This window comes from Musca vetustissima, unplaced genomic scaffold (genome assembly GCF_032173495.1).
Source record: "Musca vetustissima isolate MV318-11 ecotype Yass unplaced genomic scaffold, APGP_CSIRO_Mvet_v1 utg5888, whole genome shotgun sequence".
In the NCBI taxonomy this organism is placed as follows: Eukaryota; Metazoa; Arthropoda; class Insecta; order Diptera; family Muscidae; genus Musca; species Musca vetustissima.
The window spans coordinates 352,649-373,490 of NW_026885167.1; the positions used below are offsets into that span (position 1 = coordinate 352,649).

The 20,842-nt window shown below is 32.1% G+C and overlaps 3 protein-coding genes across 3 annotated transcripts; 2 read left to right on the forward strand and 1 right to left on the reverse strand.

Moving 5' to 3' along the window:
• Positions 1-4,381: 4,381 nt before the first annotated feature.
• LOC133332289 (microsomal glutathione S-transferase 1) lies at positions 4,382-8,177 on the forward strand. Its single transcript, XM_061540690.1, has 3 exons — positions 4,382-4,532; positions 7,779-7,858; positions 7,924-8,177. The coding sequence occupies exons 1-3, from the start codon at positions 4,383-4,385 to the stop codon at positions 8,174-8,176; spliced, it is 483 nt and encodes a 160-aa protein (XP_061396674.1). The 5' UTR covers position 4,382; the 3' UTR covers position 8,177.
• Positions 8,178-8,475: 298 nt separating this feature from the next.
• LOC133332297 (uncharacterized) lies at positions 8,476-19,370 on the reverse strand. The gene is made up of 4 exons (XM_061540700.1): positions 19,252-19,370; positions 13,900-14,038; positions 10,503-13,840; positions 8,476-8,560 (listed from the first exon to the last, which is right to left on the reverse strand). Exons 1-4 carry the CDS (start codon positions 19,368-19,370, stop codon positions 8,476-8,478), a joined length of 3,681 nt encoding a protein of 1,226 aa, XP_061396684.1.
• LOC133332298 (translation machinery-associated protein 16 homolog) lies at positions 19,369-20,811 on the forward strand. Its single transcript, XM_061540701.1, has 3 exons — positions 19,369-19,404; positions 20,154-20,526; positions 20,597-20,811. Exons 1-3 carry the CDS (start codon positions 19,369-19,371, stop codon positions 20,809-20,811), a joined length of 624 nt encoding a protein of 207 aa, XP_061396685.1.
• Positions 20,812-20,842: the final 31 nt, after the last annotated feature.

The following is a 20,842-nucleotide window of genomic DNA, read 5'->3' on the forward strand; positions in this document are numbered from 1 at the left end:
TTTAGTAGCAATGTATGTGCAATGTAATAGCAATGTATTATCGTGATGTCAACGGATATACAGGCGGACATGAAAAAACAGCATAGTTTATTCTGATCAAATTTTTTAGATAAATATGTTGAGGTGTTGAGAACGGAAGGACAAAATTAAAATACAGTTTACATAATGGTTTATTTAATATTATTCAGTAGATATCGGATATAAGAAACTCAAAAATGCCGGAGATTTCTTTCTTATATGCGTTTTTTATATAGAATTATCGGATATAAGAAAGTTGTTTCTTATAAGCGTACTTACTATTAGAGATTTTTGCAAATAGAGAGCAGGACTTCTATGAGAGAGGCATTGAGAAGTTACCTTAAAATTGTCAACAAATCGGTGTATTTTGGGCCCAAATCGGAAATTCTGAAGCATATTAAATAAAATCCTATAGTTCATATAAAAATAATGGATTTATTTTTCCCCAACCTAGTAATATTCTTTTTAAGTTTGTTCATATTTTCTTATATGAAACGTTTTCAAATACCTTTGTCAGCTTTGGTGTTTGACAAATATTTCTTATATCAGTGTTTTTCTTATTCGCGTTTTTCTTATATGAAGTAATATTTATACTGATGAAATGTAAAAAGGCTCGGTGTTTTTTATAATCTTTCTCATATGCGATTTTTTCTTATATGAGATGTGCTTATATCCAATATCTACTTACCATTTATCTTTTAGGCAGTGACTTACTAATATTGATTGAAAAACGCTAATTTTATATTTGTAAATTACATTAAGTCTAGCTTATAAATAATTATTTACAAAATTTGAACAATCGGATATAAGAAAGTTGTTTCTTATAAGCGTACTTACTTTTAGAGATTTTTGCAAATAGAGAGCAGGACTTCTATGAGAGAGGCATTGAGAAGTTACCTTAAAATTGCCAACAAATCGGTGTATTTTGGGCCCAAATCGGACATTCTGAAGCATATTAAATAAAATCCTATAGTTCATATAAAAATAATGGATTTATTTTTCCCCAACCTAGTAATATTCTTTTTAAGTTTTTTATTTTTCTTTGTTTTCTTTCATTTTTAATGTTAATAAATTGGCCAATAATTGTTCATATTTTCTTATATGAAACGTTTTCAAATACCTTTGTCAGCTTTGGTGTTTGACAAATATTTCTTATATCAGTGTTTTTCTTATATGAAGTAATATTTATACTGATGAAATTTAAAAAGGCTCGGTGTTTTTTATAATCTTTCTCATATGCGATTTTTTCTTATATGAGATGTGCTTATATCCAATATCTACTTACCATTTATCTTTTAGGCAGTGACTTACTAATATTGATTGAAAAACGCTAATTTTATATTTGTAAATTACATTAAGTCTAGCTTATAAATAATTATTTACAAAATTTGAACAATTTTATGATCAATTGTCCGTGATATTTTAAATAAACCTTTACACCATTACGTGAAATTTCAGTAATCTTATGAGGATTTATTTCAAAATTTATTTAATTAAATTAATGGAATGGTGTAATACTTCATTTCATGTAAATATTTTATCATTTCATCCTTCAGTAATGCAGAAACAGTTGGAAGACGACCAAACTTAGTTGACAGGATGTGTCATTAAATGAGTTAAAAGTGAATAACAATTTAATTTTCTTCATAACCTCCATTTCTAATTTCACCCATTTGGGGCCCACGGGATAATTAAAAAAAATTATTAATTAAAAAGACTAAGTAAATACATGGTTAACGTTGAATTCAAATATTTACAAAAGAACTTGCCTTTGACTTATTTAAAATACTTTTAACTGAATATAATAGTACGTTTACATTGAACCAGATTTCGTTAACCCAGTGGGTTTCTATTGTCAATTCCTTTCAATATATGTCAAATAAATCCTCATAAAGTAGGTTAACCCGGTAAAATGTTCTAATGTAACTAATGGTTTTTAGTATCATATTTTCTTTTATAGTATTTAAAAAAGCATGGAACATCATTTGGAAATCACAAAAGCTATACGGTAAGTCATAAAATAAACTCAAATAAACTCAAATTTTTAATTTGCAAAAAATATAAGTTTTCTTTCAGCTATTTTTTCTATACTTATTTATATATTCATATATTTAAGATAATATTTGTAATAAAATTGGTTATAAATTGTAAAAAATAACATTACATTATATTAATAAAACATAAATGATTGAAGTTATTTAAGTACGTATATTGTTTTATTTGCGCCTAAAAGTATGCTCAACTATACACAAGTACTTTATTATAGTACAATGATACAGTTGGCAACACCGGCAATGACATGTTAATGGCGTCATCTATTGAAAGACCTGATTGAAATTTTAAAATCAAATTTTTATTTTAATTATTTTTATCAAAAATGACAAGTCGTTAAAATTTGGAAAAATGGTTAATTTGAATGTTATAACTAACTATATTGATTTAATACGTACTGAAAAGCTTTTTTAATGAAACATTCTTTAAAACGTCCCAACTCAGTTGGAAAACATCGTATATTATGGTCTTGATCATCCGATTTATAAAAAACTCGGTAATCCGTATAATTGATTGCAGACCCCAATCAGGATTATCGAGATTTCTGGACTATCAAGTTTTTTTTAATGTTTTAAATTTATATTAATTTAATTAATTAATGTATATTAATTTATTATTAAAATAATAATATTATTCATTGCAAAAATATGAACTTTGAACATAATAGGTACCATTTTCATTAAAATTTGCAAAGGTTTTAATAAAAAATAATTCGGATTTTTGAGCCAAATAGAGTTAATCAATCTGGATTTTAAGATACGCAATGGGTTGTGAAATACAGTTCGGATTACCGAATAATCCGGATTAGCGAGGTCTGGATTATCGAATTTATACTGTATATGAATTTTGAAAAATAAAAATAGTCCCGGTAGATTGTAAAGTTCGTGCTTCATTCGACGCAGTTCGACCCGTAGATCTTACGGAGAATTTTTTTCTCAAACACACCAAGAGCTGCCTCATCTGATTGCGCAATTACCCATGCTTCAGATCCATACAACAGCACGGGTAGTATCAACGTCTTCTTAAGTGTGAGTTTGGTCTGGCGTGAGGTGGCCTTGTTTCCAAACTGCTTACTTAGACCATAGTAGCATCTATTGGCCAACACTATCCTTCTCCGAATTTAGTCAAACCGGTCTCACCTACTGCAATACATTAACAAACACTTTGCGATGCAGAAAATAAAATTGTATGCGATTTTTTCATTTTTGAAAACGCATTTATTTTGTCTCTTTTGCCTTTGGTCTCAGCTAACTCAATACATACGTTTGCTAACATAAAGCGATGCAGAAAATAAAATTGTATGAGATTTTTGTTGATAAAGCTTTAATTTTCACATAGAGCTCAAAGCCATAAAAGTTATCTAAAAATCTTACATTCGAGTTCTAAACGTTGTCAAAGTAACATCAAATCGGAAAATAATTTGTATTCAATTGATACATTCTAATCAATGTAAGTTGTACAATAACACATACGAGCAGGGTTAATATTAAATTGTTAATAGTTCAATATTCAATAAAAAAGCTACAATTAAGTATAGCGTTAAAAAAATAATTACACTAAACACCATTGACATTTGAAAAAATCAAGATCAATATTAATATGCATCATTATTTTGTCTAAGAAAAATATATGAAAATGAAGTAGTTTCAATAAATACCGCGCTAATAATTGTTGTTGTTAGTTGTGTGCATCGTCATTGTTGTGAAATGAAGTGATCCGAACATTTGTTTTGAAATAAACAAAAATAAAGATATCTGTGTTTGGTATTTTTTTAACAAAGAAAAAACCTGCAAGGAAATTACAAAAAAAAAACGTTTCGTTCTACAATCTATAAAAACTTAAGACTTTGGAATGCTATTTTCAAGACATCCGTCTCCCATTGTGAATAGTTTTTTTTTTTTCAAAGATCTTAAGCATAACTTCAAATATTCTCATTTCTATGGGGCAAAAATATATATAGTATATATAAAGGATTCAATAAAAAGCAAATAATAACAACAATAATACATATCAATACTCCAAAGGTTTTTGATGAAATACAAGTCCAGAATTTCTATATTATTTACAAAAAAATTATCATAACCCGATCAAATGTCATATAATGCATACGTTCTACACCAAATATTATTTATTTGAACATTCTAATTTTGCCTTACCTTGGATATAACGAACTAATTTACTTGGTCCCTACGAGTTCGTTATAACCGTACTCGACTGTATTACGTTGCATTTTTATAACCCATCATTAAAATTAAACAAGTTTTATTTATTTATTTGTTTTTGTTTTAGAATTTAATATGGACTCATCATCAATGCCCAACAACAAATCGCCGACTGGTGGATTCTCTCTGTTAAACCTTGAAAATCGTGTCTTTTGTTGTTTTCTGGTATGGACCAGCGTCTTGGTTGGCAAAATGCTATTGATGTCGATGCTAACAGCATTGCAACGCTTCCGTAATAAGGTAAGATAGGAAATGCGATTTAATTATTATTATTATTTAGTATTTTAAATAGACTGTACATGTTGTGTATCATTTAGAACCCTAACAAAATTATGACCAAAATTATACTTTGTAATATTGATAAAGTTACAATTTATTTACTTATATATTCCAAAGATTTACATACGTCAATTGAATTGACGTACACAAACCTGTTGTCAGTTAAATTATTATTTTAAATTAAAACAAATTTCGGAAGGTAAAGGGGTTACCCCTTCACCACACTGTGGTACAGGGTATTATGTCTTTGGTCATATGTTTGTAACAGGCAAAAGGAAACGAGTTAGACACATGGTTCCTTTTAAGAATATGCATAGAATCGATTTAGGCATGTCCGCCCGTCTGTCTATGTTAAATTGTAAACAAAGTACAGTTCGCATTTATGATCCGAATTGGATGAAATTTGGCATAGGTCACTTATTTGGCCCAAGGGCAAACCCGATTGAAATTGGGAAAAATCGGTTCAAACTTAGATATAGCACCCATATATATTTTCGTCCGATTTAATGTGAATGGTGCACAAAATTCACTATATATCCTACGATTTCCACGAAATTAGGCATAGCGTAATGAATTAGGTCTAGAATGATGTGTGTTAAGTTTCGTGAGAATCGCTCCAGATTTAGATATAGCTCCCATATATATTTTCGTCCGATTTAATGTGAATGGTGAACAAAAGTCCTAATATCTCCTAAGATTTTCACGATATTAGGCGTAGCGTAATGAATTAGGTCTAGAATGATGTGTGTTAAATTTCGTGAAAATTTGTCCAGATTTAGATATAGCTCCCATATACATTTCCGTCCGATTATATGTAAATGGTGTACCAAAGTCCCTATATATCTTTCAATTTGCACGAAATTGGCATAGCGTAATGAATTAGGTCTAGAATGCTGTGTGCAAAGTTTCCTGTGAATCGGTCTAGATCCCATATATATTTTCGTGAAAATCGGTCCAGATTAAGATATAGCTCCCATATATATATTTTCGTAATATTTAATGTAAATGGTGTACCAGAGTCCCTATATACCTTTCGATTTGCACGAAGTTTGGTATAGTGTAATCAATTAGGTCGTGAATGACGTTTGTTAAGTTTCCTGAAAATCGGTACAGATTTAGATATAGATCCCATATATATTTTCGACCGATTTAATGTAAATGGTGTACAAAAGTCTTCTTCTTTAAATTTGCACGAAATATGGTAAAGTTTACTGAATTAGGTCCAGAATGATGTGTGTTAAGTTTTCTGAAAATCGGTCCAGATTTAGATATAGTTCCCATATAGTTTCGTCCGATTTTAACTAAATGTTGCACCAAAGTCCCAAAGTTAAGCCGATTGACACAAAATCTTGCTCGTGGAAAGTTTTAAAATCGTTTCAGATTTAAATAGAGCTACTATATATATTTTCTCCCTATTTTAAGTACATGATGCACGAATAACTCAAAATGTGTTCGATATGCACAAAACATTCTGAAATTAGTATAACTTAACCTGTGACAAGTTCCTATGAAATCGGTAGATTTCGATATAGAGCACCAAACTACCCATGTTTATCTAATCGGTCACCCGGATTGATACTTGCTTTAAATTGATTTACATAATTTTGTCCTATTGTAAGAAGCAACTCTATATCTGACCAAATGAATAATATAGTATAGGTTGCAGAATGGCATGTGTATGGATCCATTTTCATGTTAGTAGTCCTTCAAAAATGCGACGTCTGTTAGGATTCATCTGTTAAATATACCCATAGTGGTGAAGGGTATCATATAGTCGGCCCGTCCGACTTTACTACTTTCCTTACTGGTTTATTCATCATTATGTATTTTAAGGATGTTATACAAGCGATCCTCGAACTTTCGGAACAATTTTTGCAAGGCGATTGGTCACTTGTTTCAAAAAGGGTCTCAGATTCTGTATTACCTCTTTAACAATTCACACTTAAAGCTCTGACAGTTACTCGAAAAATAAATAAATACAAAATACAGTCCCATATGAATATAATTTATTGAAAAATATTCTTTGCAAATCTACGCTTAATGGTATGAACGTTCCCCGAAAACTACTCTTTAAAAATGTATGCTCATTGTCTGAAATTTCCCCAAGAGCTACTCTTTAAAAATGTGCCCTCAATGACCTGATAATTTCTTTAAAAATTCACGCTTAGCCTTGAAAAATATTCTTTACCTACATACTCTTTAAAAATGCACGCTCATTGGTCTGAACGTTCCCCCAGAACCACTCTTTAAAAATGCACGCTCATTGACCTTATAGTTCCTCTTAAAAATATTTTTAAAAATCTTGAAAAATGTTCTTTAAAAATTCACACTTAACTTATAGCTCCCCTTAAATATATTTCTTAAAAATCCACGCTTAGGCCTTGAAAATTTTTTTTCAAATCCACGATTAGGCCCTAATTTTTTTAATATTCACAATTAGGCCCTTAAAAATATTGTTTAAATAGCTTAGATCTTTAAAAATGTACAAACCCTAAGGCATTGAAAAAAATTCTTTAAACATCCTAGGTTAGACCTTCAAAAATATTCTTTAAAAATCCATGCTTAGGCTTCGAAAAATATTATTTAAAGATCCAAAAACATTCTTTAAAAACCCTAGATTAGGCCTTCAAAAATATTCTTTAAAAATCCCCCGTTAGATCTTAAACATATTCTTTAAAAATCCACGCTTAGGCTTCGAAAAATATTATTTAAAGATGCACCACTAAACCTTGAAAAATCCACGCTTAGGTCTAATATAATATTCTTTAAAAGTCCACGTTAAAGTATTGACTTAGGCCTTGAAAAATATCACTTAAAAATCCACGCTTAAGCCTTGAAAAATATTGTTCAAAATTCCAATATAATATAAATCTAAATATCTTATAACTGATGATGATCCTTCAATATAATATCAAAAACCTCTCATAGTCCTTCAACAAATCTCCTCAAAAATCCTCGTTCAAAGCATGTGATAGTACTTCCTTGAAGCAATATTCCTTAGAAGCTCAACTAACAAAACTAAAATTAACAAAATTTGGAAATCAAAGGTGTTAAAATGTTTTCAAAATTTTACAGATATTGGGTCTAATGCCACACAGTCTTCTCAAAAAGGTAGACTATTTTTTCTATAAATTTTTAAAAAGTTAAACAACTTATTTAAAATTTTTTTGAACGGGTAATATTATTTTACAATTCATTTATTTTTAGGTATTCCCCAACCAAGAGGATCTGTTCTTTAAAAATATAGAAGTTACATTCAATGATCCACATGTTGAAAGAGTACGAAGGTAAACAATTATTAAACAACACTTTAAATACAAAACATTACTTACATTATTTATTTTTTTTACAGAGCCCATCGCAATGACATGGAAAATATTCTACCCTATTTCACAATGGCTTTGCTGTATATTTGTACCAATCCAAATCCCACAATTGCCTGTAATTTATTCCGTGTAGCAGCGGTGGCTCGTATTATACACACCTTGGTATATGCCTTCCGCCCCGTACCACAGCCATCAAGATTTTTGGCCTTCTTCACCATGTATTTAATAACCATTTATATGGCATTAGTTGTTGGTATTGAAAATTTGAAATATCTTTAAAGGGCCATCAAATAAAATAAACAATTGTAAATATACTTTAATAATGTTATTTTTTGTTTTATTTTAAATTTTAACATAGTTTTTGTTTTGTTTCAATAAATTAAGCGCTTTATTTTGTATTTGTAATAACACATAATAATGACTACACATTGTTTGAAAGTTTTTCTGAAATTTGGCCATTACAGAAAATCGAGATTTGGGTAGGATTTGTAAAATGATATTTTCAATAACATAAACAATAAAGAAATAAAGTAATCAAATTATAATATAGCATCTAGCCAAGTTAATTATAATCGTTTTTAAATGTTAAATCCTTGTTCCCGCATGCACTTTTTGTGAGCCTCAATTAGATCGCCACATTCAGATTCGCCGCGTTCAATAATACTGAAATGAAAAATGGAAATAATAATTATTAATATTATTTTCGATTTTGTAATTGGATTGCACTGCAATTTAAAGATTAATTAAGACAAATACAAATAAAATAAATAAAAATAGCGAATCCATAGGTCATATTCGAAATTTAGTTCAATTACTTATTAAATATATATTAAATAAAAGTATGTCCCCATACGTGGCATGGGCTAATATAAAGGGATACTATGTTCTAATTCATACAAACCTGGGTGACGTAGGGGATGACAGATATCAAGCATATCTAGGCTCCGATTGGGTTATCTTGGTCCCTCTTTCATCTCTATTGTGGACACTGACCTCCCCGCGGTGTCACCTGGGGTAACTACTTTCATCATCCATTGAAATAGTGAGCTAATATGTGCCGCGAGTTCACCCATAAGAACTATAAAAAATGGGTTGAGGCGTCGGGTTAATTGCCCCGCACAGAATGTGCAGATTCGCTCACGTTGGACAGGAAGAACTCAAGAAGTACAAATCCGATATTATTGCTATATAGGAAAGGTACTGGCGTAAGTAATCAGATGATTATGCCCTATATTATAGCTGCCATGAAATGAGGCGTGAATTTGGCTGTTGCTACAATCCGTATAAAAGCGAAGCTCTTTTACATCAGCCTTATTTGCGCCCATGCTCCGACGGAAGACAAAGACGAAGAATAATATAGAAGCACAATGGCAAAAAAATTCCCACTCCCTACAAACTGCAGCAAAATCAACACTTGGGTACCAAAAACCAAAGGGTACTTGGGCGCCAAGGGAGTGTCGTAATGCTATTGCAGACAGTAGTAACACGTAATGCGATGGAAAATTATCGGGAGAAAAGGAGAGAGGAGAAACATATTTTCAGAAAAAAGAAGAAATAACAAGAAAAAGGTGAGGGTGATCAAATCGATATGTACAGGAGTCAGAATGAAACCCGGAAGTTTTACCAACAAGTAAAATACCAAGCCGAAGGCTTTGGTGCAGGCACATCCTCCAGTAGAGATTAAGATGGAAACCAGGTGACAGATACAGATAGTGGTCTGAGGATCTGGAAGGAGCATCTTGAAACGCTGCTGGTATCAAATAGCGGCGAAGAGGATACCCCAGAACCAATAATAGATGACGGTATAGAGTGTGTACCATCTAGCCAAGATGAGGTCAGAATAGCAATCAATCGGCTGAAGAATAATAAAGCACCAGGTGCTGATGCATTACCGGCCGAACTATTCAAGGCCGGTGGTCAGCAACATGCACCAACTGATTAGTACAGTTGGGGTAGAGGTAACATGCACCAACTGATTAGTACAGTTGGGCTAGAGGCATACATGTCCAATGATTGGAACATCATATATCCCGTGCACAAGAAAGGAAACAAGACGATATGTGCCAACTATAGAGTAATTAGTCTCCTTCCCATCGCATTTAAAATGCTATCCAACGTGCTGTGTGAACGTCTGAAGCCTAGGGTTTCAGTCCTGGCAAATCCACCATAGACCAGATTTTCCAAATCCTGGAAAAGACCCACGAAAAATACATCGACACATTCCACATATTCGTCGAATAATCCATATATAAAAATCTATATTATATAAAAAACAAAAGTAAAAGGATCTACTGATTTCCTATATAATAATACGAACTCATATTTACAGAAAAAATCCCATTAAATTTAAATCAAGTTAATTGTTTATTATAAATTTTACGTTACATGAACTAAAATAATTTGGTATTTATTTTTGCTATTATAAAAAATCTTAAAATCTAAATATTTTACTTATTGGTAAAAATAAATATTGTGCGTTAAATTGTATCAAAAAAATTATGCATTATTTACAGATTGTATACGTTGCAGCCATAAATCATAGGCTATTTTAATATTGTCGTCATTGCTTAGAGGTATGTTCTTTAAATCGTTTAAAATTACTGACTTTGAAATATCTTGGCCAATATTTAAGTGCTCTATTAAATCCCATAATTTACATAAACTATAATATTTATAATTATTTTTAAGACAATAATTCTCTTCTAAAGTTTTGTTAATTTTCTGAATTACATTTGTTAATGTCTCCTCATTGACAACATATTTCAAATCATGTTGTAATTTTAAAACACCCTGATGTAGCGTTTGTATTAAACCTTCGAAAAAGTTTTCATTTTTCACCTTGTATAGTATTTCGGCAATTTGCGATAAAGCATTTGGCAATTCATGACTAAATTCATGGGAACGTACAAAACATTTTGCCGATAATTTGCGTACTTTTTCACATGGATGATGCAGCAGAGACCACATCATTTCACGAAATTCTAGAACTTTTTTTGGTGCTTGAGTATCTTGTTTGTGAATGTATTCTACTTTGTGTAGAAATTCTAAAAACAAAATTATTGAACCTGTGGCAGTTTTTTCAGCTAGACAATAATTGAGAATATACTCATAAGAAAGATTAAATTTCCGAGTTATTTCACAAAATGTGACTTCCGACGGTTCCCATAGCAATTCTTCTTCAAATTCCGTGGCCTGGCGTTGACCAACAATCTTGGGTACCAAAGCGCCCAAGAGTTGTAGGGCAGCATTGCGTACCGTCCACTCGGGATTATCAATGTGGCTAACGGCAGTCATCATGATGTCATTGTAGTACTTTGACATTGCCTCCCGCAGTTCTGTGTCTCTTACTAAAACGCAGAGATAATGTAAATGCAAGGATTCAATACGATCACAATTAAAAGAGGAGTCCAAGGAAGAAGTATTATCTTTATTAGTGGCCATTAGCAGATTTCGTATAACTTTTCTTAGAATGGGTCTACCACGGTTATCTTCATTTTTCACAATATGCAAAAACATTATGGAAAATCCAGCACCCCTACGTGTGGTGCTTACTTCCCTCTTGCCTCCACAATCATAAAGTTGTTGCAGATATGTGTGGAAGAGCTGATATTCCGGGGTGTGTGGTGGTAACTGAGAAGTTATAGATTTTGTAATTTTACCAATTGTAACACCGGCAGCTTCTATGGCACCTTTATGTCGACATTTTGTCAATACTATTACACTAATATTTATGCATCTCTCCAAGAAATGCAATTTGCTATCGATTGGGGAATTATTGTTTGTTGTTACAATAAATTCCGCCATAGATGCTGCCAAATCACAACATGATTTAAGAGTAAGCCAAAATGACATTAATAAATATTTACGTATTTGTTCATGATCATTTTCATCACAACTGAATTGACTTCGAGATACTAAGATTTCTAAACTTTTATCCATATCTTCAAATGAAGCTGCGGACAGCTCCTCCTCTTTGGTATCACCCTTAATATTATTACAAATATTAAGCATATTTAAAATTATCAATTCAATTTGTTCTATGATATTCAAAATGTCCAGAAAATGTTCTAGAAATAAATTAGGTTTATAGTGGACAAATTCATTTAAGACATTAATGGAACTAAATAAATGCCAGCCTTTTGTTTTACACACACACAATGGATCCTCTCTAAAGGAAGGTAATCTTATTCTAATATCTTCCAAAGTGTTTTCAAAAATATCCAATAAAAATGAATTATTGTCGGAATTTTGTACAACAACTTTGGAATAGAGAAAACTTAAATTTGCCTCATCCACATCGTTAAGATTCCTGCAATCCGAACATCTTTCCTTGGCCTGCTGGGCTAGTTCTTCATTCTGGCTTTTAATGAGACCTATAAGTGTTACTATTAAATCCAAGGCATCATCAAAACCACAGGGATCATGAAGAAACCTAAATAAATGTTGGGAAATTTTCTCCGCCTGAAATATTCTCTTTTGCTTCAAAAATTTCGCTAAAATTTGATTATGTTTTAGGCAACAATTCTTAGTATTTCTGGTAACAGTTTCTCCATATAGGGAACGTATTAAAATTTCCAAAAGTTTTAGACCATATATTTTTGGTTGATATAACTGTTCGGAAATACCCAGCTCAACATCTTTTTGTAAATTTTCAAAATAGTTTAATATAACCGATTCAAAATTATCTTCTTGTTCCCCTTTATTTTTACTAAACAACTTGGCAAGGTGATTTATAATTATGGACATTTTGGCTAAAATTGTATTACGAAATTGAGAATTTTCAACATTCATATGAGCTCTTGAAAAGCTCACAACAAATTCTAGACAATTTTCAATTTTTAAATTATTTAAATTATCTACTACAAATTTATAAATTAGCAATTGTGATTCCAAATCGTATTGAGAATAATTTGTTAAAAATTCATTACTTAATTTTGAAAAACATTCTGGGGATATTTGTAAAATTTCTTTGGCAAACATGGAACATAACAGAACATGTCGATAAGTCTTGGTATCCTTATCACCCACGTCTTTTATTGCAAGATCTTTCCAAAACATTTCAAAGAGTTCCTCTTTCTGTTGTAATCGGGAAAACCATTGCAAATGTAAATTTCGCATTTCCTGCAGAGAACCATTTTGTAAAATATCATTGCACATTATTAACAGATCGTTGGATCTTTGTCCACTTAAAGCTTTTATGACATGTTGACTAGCTGGTAATAGGTTTTTATAACACAAGGTGGATCGAAGACCTTTAAAAAATTCCCCTCTGTTACATCCACTTTTAGCCATCAATTCTTGCAAGGAATTTTTATTTAATATAGCCGATAGCATATAAAGTTTGTTACGATATGTCCATGGCCAAAAATTCACAATGCGTATAAAATAATCCAAAGCTCTGGCACGGCACAAACACACTTGTTGTAAAAATGTTAACATTTCATCCCTCATGCCCAGCTGATTTGATTGTAGACAAAAATAAATATGTTCCAGGGAAAGATCCGCATCTTCCACCTCTAAATCTGGCCATTTCTTGAATATCAAATTGAGACACTTTAAAACATCCAATAAATGGCTATCATTATTGTCCACAGCCACAGCGAAAGCCTTCAGGCAACGTTGTTTAATAGTTTCAGGTTCCATATCAATATTCTGCTGGCAGGTCATTAGTACATAATACAATATGACAAAATTCTCCTTTCCATTTCCATTGGCCGTTTCGGCTATGTAACCATGAAAATAATTATCTTCCAAATTATATTTTTGCAAAAATTGGTAGTAATGGCGGAAACAAACATTCACTATTATTTGATTATAATTTGTACAAGAATCCTCCGCGGCTTCTCCGCCTTGGCCCAATCGTAGTTCTTTATTAATAATTGCCTTTATATGTGCAATTAAATGTTCCACATCGGGCAATTCCAGTTGCACATTTTGTAGTTGCTAAAAACGAAATGTAGCATTAATTTTTTGTTGCCATTAGGTACGACTGTCGGACGTACCTGTATAAAGTGTATACTCTCCGTAGGGTTAATATCATCAGCATTCAGGGGTAATTTTTGTATTTGACTTGCATCCATTTTGTTAACGTTTTGTAATGGAATTGTGGTGTCCAATGAAGTATTTCTTCCAAGAAAATCACTATTCCCAAAATATTGTAGTGTTTTTAATTCAATTTCATTCACAATATATTTTATATCACTATTTTCTTTCACAAATCGCGAGTTTGTCTCTGTCGTTTGAAAATGACCGACCTAACCTAAAAACGTTTCACATGCTGCGAATTGAGACAGACATCAAAGAATGACTGATGAATACTACGATCGAAACAAAATGGAAGACAACCCATCATGTTTACGAATGAATGTGAAGCATAATGTTTAGAAAGAGGCATGAAAGAATGTTAATCAGCTGATTTTATGAAGGAAACAAAAGAAAAGAGTTACCATACGTTTTGAACAAATATTTAGTACTCTTCATTTGCAGATTTATGCCTCCAAAGAATTCAATCGTATAACAAGAAAAAAATGATTTATACCTTGTGCCAGTAATATGTTTGTACTATAAGTCCATATGATTTCAACCGACCTGTCAAAATGCTTCAACTTTGACTTAATCGTAAGAAAACGTAAACAAAACCTGTTTAATGGAACTTGGTTCATACTATCCACCATGAAAATTCTAAATACCTATAATCGAACTTCGGTACCTTTTTGAGTAAAAAGTTACTAAAAAATACCTTTGTTCTGAATATTCGATTACTGATATCAACAAATTATGCTGTTAAATTTTCACTATTTATTATCCATCTCTACGACCGAAGAGACGATCTTCGTTAAGTCTCTTTCAGGAAACGAGAATCGACTTATATTTATTGTGAGCAAAATACACAATTTGTATTACATATCTTCCACGCACATATAATCCTTTGTCCATTTCCCCTTATGCCCATTTTTTGGTTTTGGTTGGGTCACTCGGTTCATATAAAAAATAAGAGTTTTATTTTGAAATATTTATTTTCTTTAAATCCACATAAAATCGGAAATGTTAAATACGGCGTTTATTACCCCTCTTTCCATCCATTCCTTCCATTTCCCTTATAACTCCTCTCAGAGTTATTTTGAAATATTTATTTTCCTCCTGTCAGAGGCAATGGGCCTAATTCCACTACTCTCTCTTAATAGTCAATGGAATCCCATATAACCAATATTCGTTTGAACATCCTTCGTTATGTCATAGACAAATGAAAGCATAGACATAGACAAATGAAGGAATAGACACCAAAATGCTCTCACCAGCGCTCTGTCAAATTGAGTTAGCTAACAGGTATTTTCCGTTTTTAATCGATTTTATAATATTTTAAAGGCGGAAGACAATAAATATACTAAGATTTTTGTAAAATCTATAACATAGGATAAATATATTACATAATATCTTCATACTTTTGCCACAAATTGGCTTTGAGTTTTTTGGTTTGAGTCACTTCACTAGCACTTTCTTGAGCACTTTGGTGTCTATACATTCATTAGTCTATGGCATAGACACCAAAATGCTCTCACCATCGCTCTCTCAAATTGAGTTAGCTAACAGCTATTTTCCTTTTTAAATCGAATTTATAAAGTTTTTACGGTGGAAGGCAATATATATAGTTAGATTTTTGCAAAATCTATAACACAATATAAATATATTTTATAAAATATTGATACTTTAGCTACAAATTGGCTTTGAGTTTTATGGTTTGAGTCACTTCACTAGCACTTTCCTGAGTACTTTGGTGTCTATACATTCGTTTGTCTATGATTTGTCTATGGTTATGTCAGCCTTCATACTTTCCAGCATTCCAGTATGAGAGATTTTTAGAAATGTTCAATCATAAGGTTACGAAACTGGAACATATTCCCGTTCCTCCAGTTTCCATTGCCGCTATTTCAGAGATGCGAAAATGTTGTTAAGTTCGGTCGGCGCCATCTTAAGTACTCACTCTTAAAAATCAAATTGCACTCTTAAAAAATAATGTTCCTCTTTAAGTCAGACCTGTTCAATTACTCTTCCCATTATACCAATTAGAGAGAGTTTTACAAGAGGATAATTTTTTGTTGCAAAATAATAAAAAAAAATAATTTAAAAAACTTTAATACAACACAAAATAGTTTAAAATCAGTTCTTCATATTGAATAAAAAATATATTCTGCAATATTCCTTGATCCAAAATCCTAAAATGTTTTTGCTTTAGACGGTATTGTTTGTTCGATGTTCGATCTGTGTGCGTTTGGCTACAAAAGCTCTTTATTAATAAAAAATATTCCTTTTGCAACAACGTTTCCGTATCGCTGTTGAAAGAGTAAAACTTTCATCTCCTCCCAGTTTACTCTCCGTTTTTCGGTTAACAAGTGTTAGTTAATTTTGTTTTTCTTTGTATTTGTTATTGTGGTGCAGTTTTGGTTTACTACAAAAGCTTCTTTAGATAAAATTATGTTTATCGACTAGTGTGTATTTCAACCATAAAAAGTGGTAACATTTCAGCCGTATATATTCGAAATTCAATGTAAATAATCAAAAAGTATAAGTTCAAGTGTAAAACCAATAAATTTTATTATAGCAGCGCCATAGGATTTTAAAAAATAACCTAACTGCGATTCTATTAGACCCCCCTCTACTGTTGTGTTATTATTTACAAATACAGGGTTTGTGACTCGGCTGTTGTGTGTGCTACAGCGAACAGAGGTGAATTAATTTATACGGATCAAATAATTTGTGATGTTGGTATATTATTTTTATTCTGAAATCGGAAAGGAACAAAGTTAAACGCGAAAATTAAATTATTTGCCACTAATTTTTAATTAATAAACATATAATAGTACGTTTACATTATACCGGATTTCGTTAACCCAGTCGGTTTCAATTGTCAATTCCATTGTATACATGTCAAATAAATCCTTATAGAGTAGGTTAACCCGGTAAAAAGCTCTAATGTAAATGCCGTTTAAGAACTAAGAAAACCAATTGGAAGGTTTAGGCGTGACAAGCACAAAATTCGGATACTATAACATATAATTTATTTGTTGTGTTTTGTAGCTGAATTGTTACCTTTAAGAAAACTTGAGTTCCTTTTCCCGTTTTTTTCATATCCGCCTATCGGTTGTGATTACAATAGAGATAGAGCTTGGGTCGCACTTCGTTTTGGTGTATCCCCCATATAATAGTAACTCAAACATTTAGTACTTCGAAGATTTCAGGCAAATTTTTGAACGGAAATATGTTTCTATCAAAAATAATCACTTTCATCGTAGCCCACTATCACTGTCAATCCCAAATTTCGGTATTTTGTAAAGTTTTAGCACGATGCAGCACATGTTTCGATATTTTAGGTGTTTCGGCATGGTTTTAAATGAAGTGGTTTATATTTTTGGGATTCTCATTCTAAATAGAATTTTGGGAATCTCCATTAGAGTTGGCGGTTTATTTGGGATACCATTTATATTTGGTTTTTGCAAAATAGTCAGGCTGAATCCCAGTTTGTTGTTTTTATAAAAAACAACAAAATATTCAATATTGGCTCATTCGGTTTATTGTCAAATCTTCCTATCAAAAAATATCAATATTGATTTAAAAGTTGGTATATCCTATATAACGGTACCGAGACATTGTCTGCATTTAGCCGCATTTCCCACCCACATATATGTAGAAAATTATTAATACAGACAGATTTTGACGAATCCCGCATAGTTAACAATTGTTTTGAAGGTTTAAGCCGCATTTTCTGAGTATAGTGGTTGTGAGGCATTCCGTAATATGGAAATTTAAAACATATTTTTTTTCCAAAAGAGTGTTCATATAGAGTGATGGTGTAGAGTGTACACCACCTAGCCAAGATGAGATCATAAAAGCAATTAATCGGCTCAAGAACAATAAAGCAGCAGGAGCCGACGATTTAGCAACCGAACTATTCAAGACTGATGGTCAGATGCTGGTCAGGAGCAAGCACCAGCTGATTAGTACAATTTGGCTAGAGGAATGCATGCCCAATGATTGGAACCTCAGACATGGCATATCCACCATTGACCAGATTTTCACTCCGCGCCAAATCCTGGAAAAGACCCACGAAAAACACATCGACACATACCACCTATTCGTCGACTATAAAGCCGCATTTGACAGCCCGTCCAGAAACAAGGCCACCTCCCGCCAGACCAAACTCACACTTTACATGACACGGATCTGAAGCTTGCGCAAGCAGACGAGTCAGCTCTTGAGGTATTTGAAAGAAAAATTATCCGAAAGATCTACGGGCCGATCTCCGTAGACGGTGAATATCGGCGTCGAATGAACCACGAGCTTTACAATTTATACGCGGTCATCGACATAGTCAGTCGTATTGAGCTGTAGCGACAAGGATGGCTGGGCCATGTTCTGCGAATGAATGAGAATGCCCCAGCTCAAAAGGCATATAAAAGCGAGCCAAGTAATGGTTCACGCAGAAGCGGAAGGCCACAAATCCGAAGGAAAGATCAAGTAGAAGACAACATCCCGGAAAATGGTCTTTCAAATTAGATGAAATGCACACAAGACCGACGTGCTTGGAAATCGTTTTTAAGCTCGGCTTATGGAACAACCGTTCTGTCACAAGCCAGCTAAATAAGTAGAAAGTATATGAAAGTATGTCGATATCGAATTGTTTTCCAACGATGTAATATGCCTGGTGCCTGATGGAATTAAACACCTACATTATCATTATTGAATATTTATCAATTTTTATGTGTTTCAAACACTAGGGCACTAGAACATATATTTTTATGTCAAATCTATTAGACAAGCATCATGAAATATTGATGATGTCAAAAATTCGAATATATTTCATTACCTTTCTTATAGTGATAACTTAAATTTTAATATCAAATCCATTATCTCAGTTTTCCAAAATGATTAAGTTGTCATATGAAATGGTGGATTTTTCATATGATATCATTATGACTTTCAAATTTTACACATAGGTACAACAACAACATCGATACATATAGCTAAAATAATTATGGAGAAATTATTTCAGTCCATACTTCAAGTGGTATTATACCATTTTGTTTTCTACGTATGTAAATAGATCTATTTTTAAGCCATCAATAACCCACATGTGTTAAATAAAAAAACATATCAAATACTCGTCTAAAGTGAGATGGAAGTACTCCTATTGTTCCATGTTCCTAATTTTAATTGCAGTAGTGGACATATGCACCAAATTCGAAATACCTCGAATGTCTATTCCCTTAATCATTAATGAAATTTCCCTTGTCCTCATAGCAGATGTATGACACACACTTAAAACTACCCAATAAATGACTAACATCTCAAAAACTTACCATTGATCGCGAACCTTCTTGGTTTCTGGACAAGCACAGCAGGCTTTACATTTTGGTTTGGCAGCGGGAGCCTCTACAGTACTGCTATTGGCAACTTCTTTGACTGGAGCATTACCCATGGCTGTTCAGTTTGTTGTGTTATTTAGGTGTTGTGTAAGTTCCAAGAATATTCTGGAATAGCAGAAGAAACCCCGTTAGTGAAAAGTATCAACAAATATAATACAAAAAAATATTTGGAATTGTTTTGGACACTGTTTTGTTTACATAATAGAACTTATTTCACAATTGTTTGGATTTTTTTAATAACACTTCTCTAGCCTACCTCTTCTGCACGAGTTTGTTATGCTTTTCGTTGGGGATTTGCATCTAAAGGGGGTTGAAGAGAAATGACAGTTGTCATACGATAAGTGGAGCTGTCGAAAGCAATTGTACTGTACACACAAAATATGTTGTGGTTTTATAACAGGGTGTTTCACACAAAATTGTTTTACAAAACGTTGAAGTAATCTTTGGGAAATGTTTTCTTAATATTATTTAAATTAAAATATCATTATGTGTTTTAAATAAATATTTTTTAATAAATAAATCAGATCTATCTCTTTACTACACTACTCTGTTTTTATTTTAATTGTTTACAAATATTGAAATCTGGATTAAAAATTATTTACTTATCTCGTTCTCAATCCTATTGGCATATCAATGATACCAATTGAGAAGAAGAAGAAGAATTTAATAAACCAAAACAAAAACAACGTGCACGTGAAAAACAGAGACTACGTCTTCAGAACAACCGAATTGATCGGAATTAATTGGATTTGGATTAATATTTATAAAAATGGTAAATATTTTAATAATAAAGAACTTATTTGTGTTTAATACTAATAAGTGTTTAACTGTTTTAGACAAATCTACGTAAAGAATTGGAAAAATGTAAACATCCTAACAGCCGTAAGACCAAGGCACTGAGTAAGAAGGCACGACGCCAAAATAACAAACATAAACAACGACTGGGACATGCCATTAAATCCAATATTATGGGAGAGAAGCTTACTTGGTTTTTGGAACATATTGAAGAGGGACGTAAACATCCGTTGACACCAGTTGAATTCGAAGAACTGATTGAATTGTATTTGAAACGATTCGATGAAGAACTTGAACAAATTGCCCTGAAGCAATCCATTAGTAAAAACCGGGCCAATCAACACAAAGCCAGAGAAGATGTTATTAAAATTACACTGGAAAAGGAGATCAATGAATACAAGGCTGGTGGCATGGGTAGGTTTATTTAAAAAAACCATAATCATATTTGCAATGATTTTTAAATATTATTTCTTCTTCCTTGCAGAACTGTTAAACCTTTGTGATCCACTGAAATTTAAATCCCTTATGGATTGGGATGGCAGTGCCATTAATGTACAACATTTGAAATTGGATTTAGTTTCACACAATATGTTACAACGGCTTAAAAAGGAATATGAAACAGCCAAGGGAGCCACGCCTGCAAACGAAGTTACACCCTCAACAAGTCAACAATCGGAAGAAGTTATGGAAACATCATAGTAATAAAAATATAAATTAAGATTTTATAGAT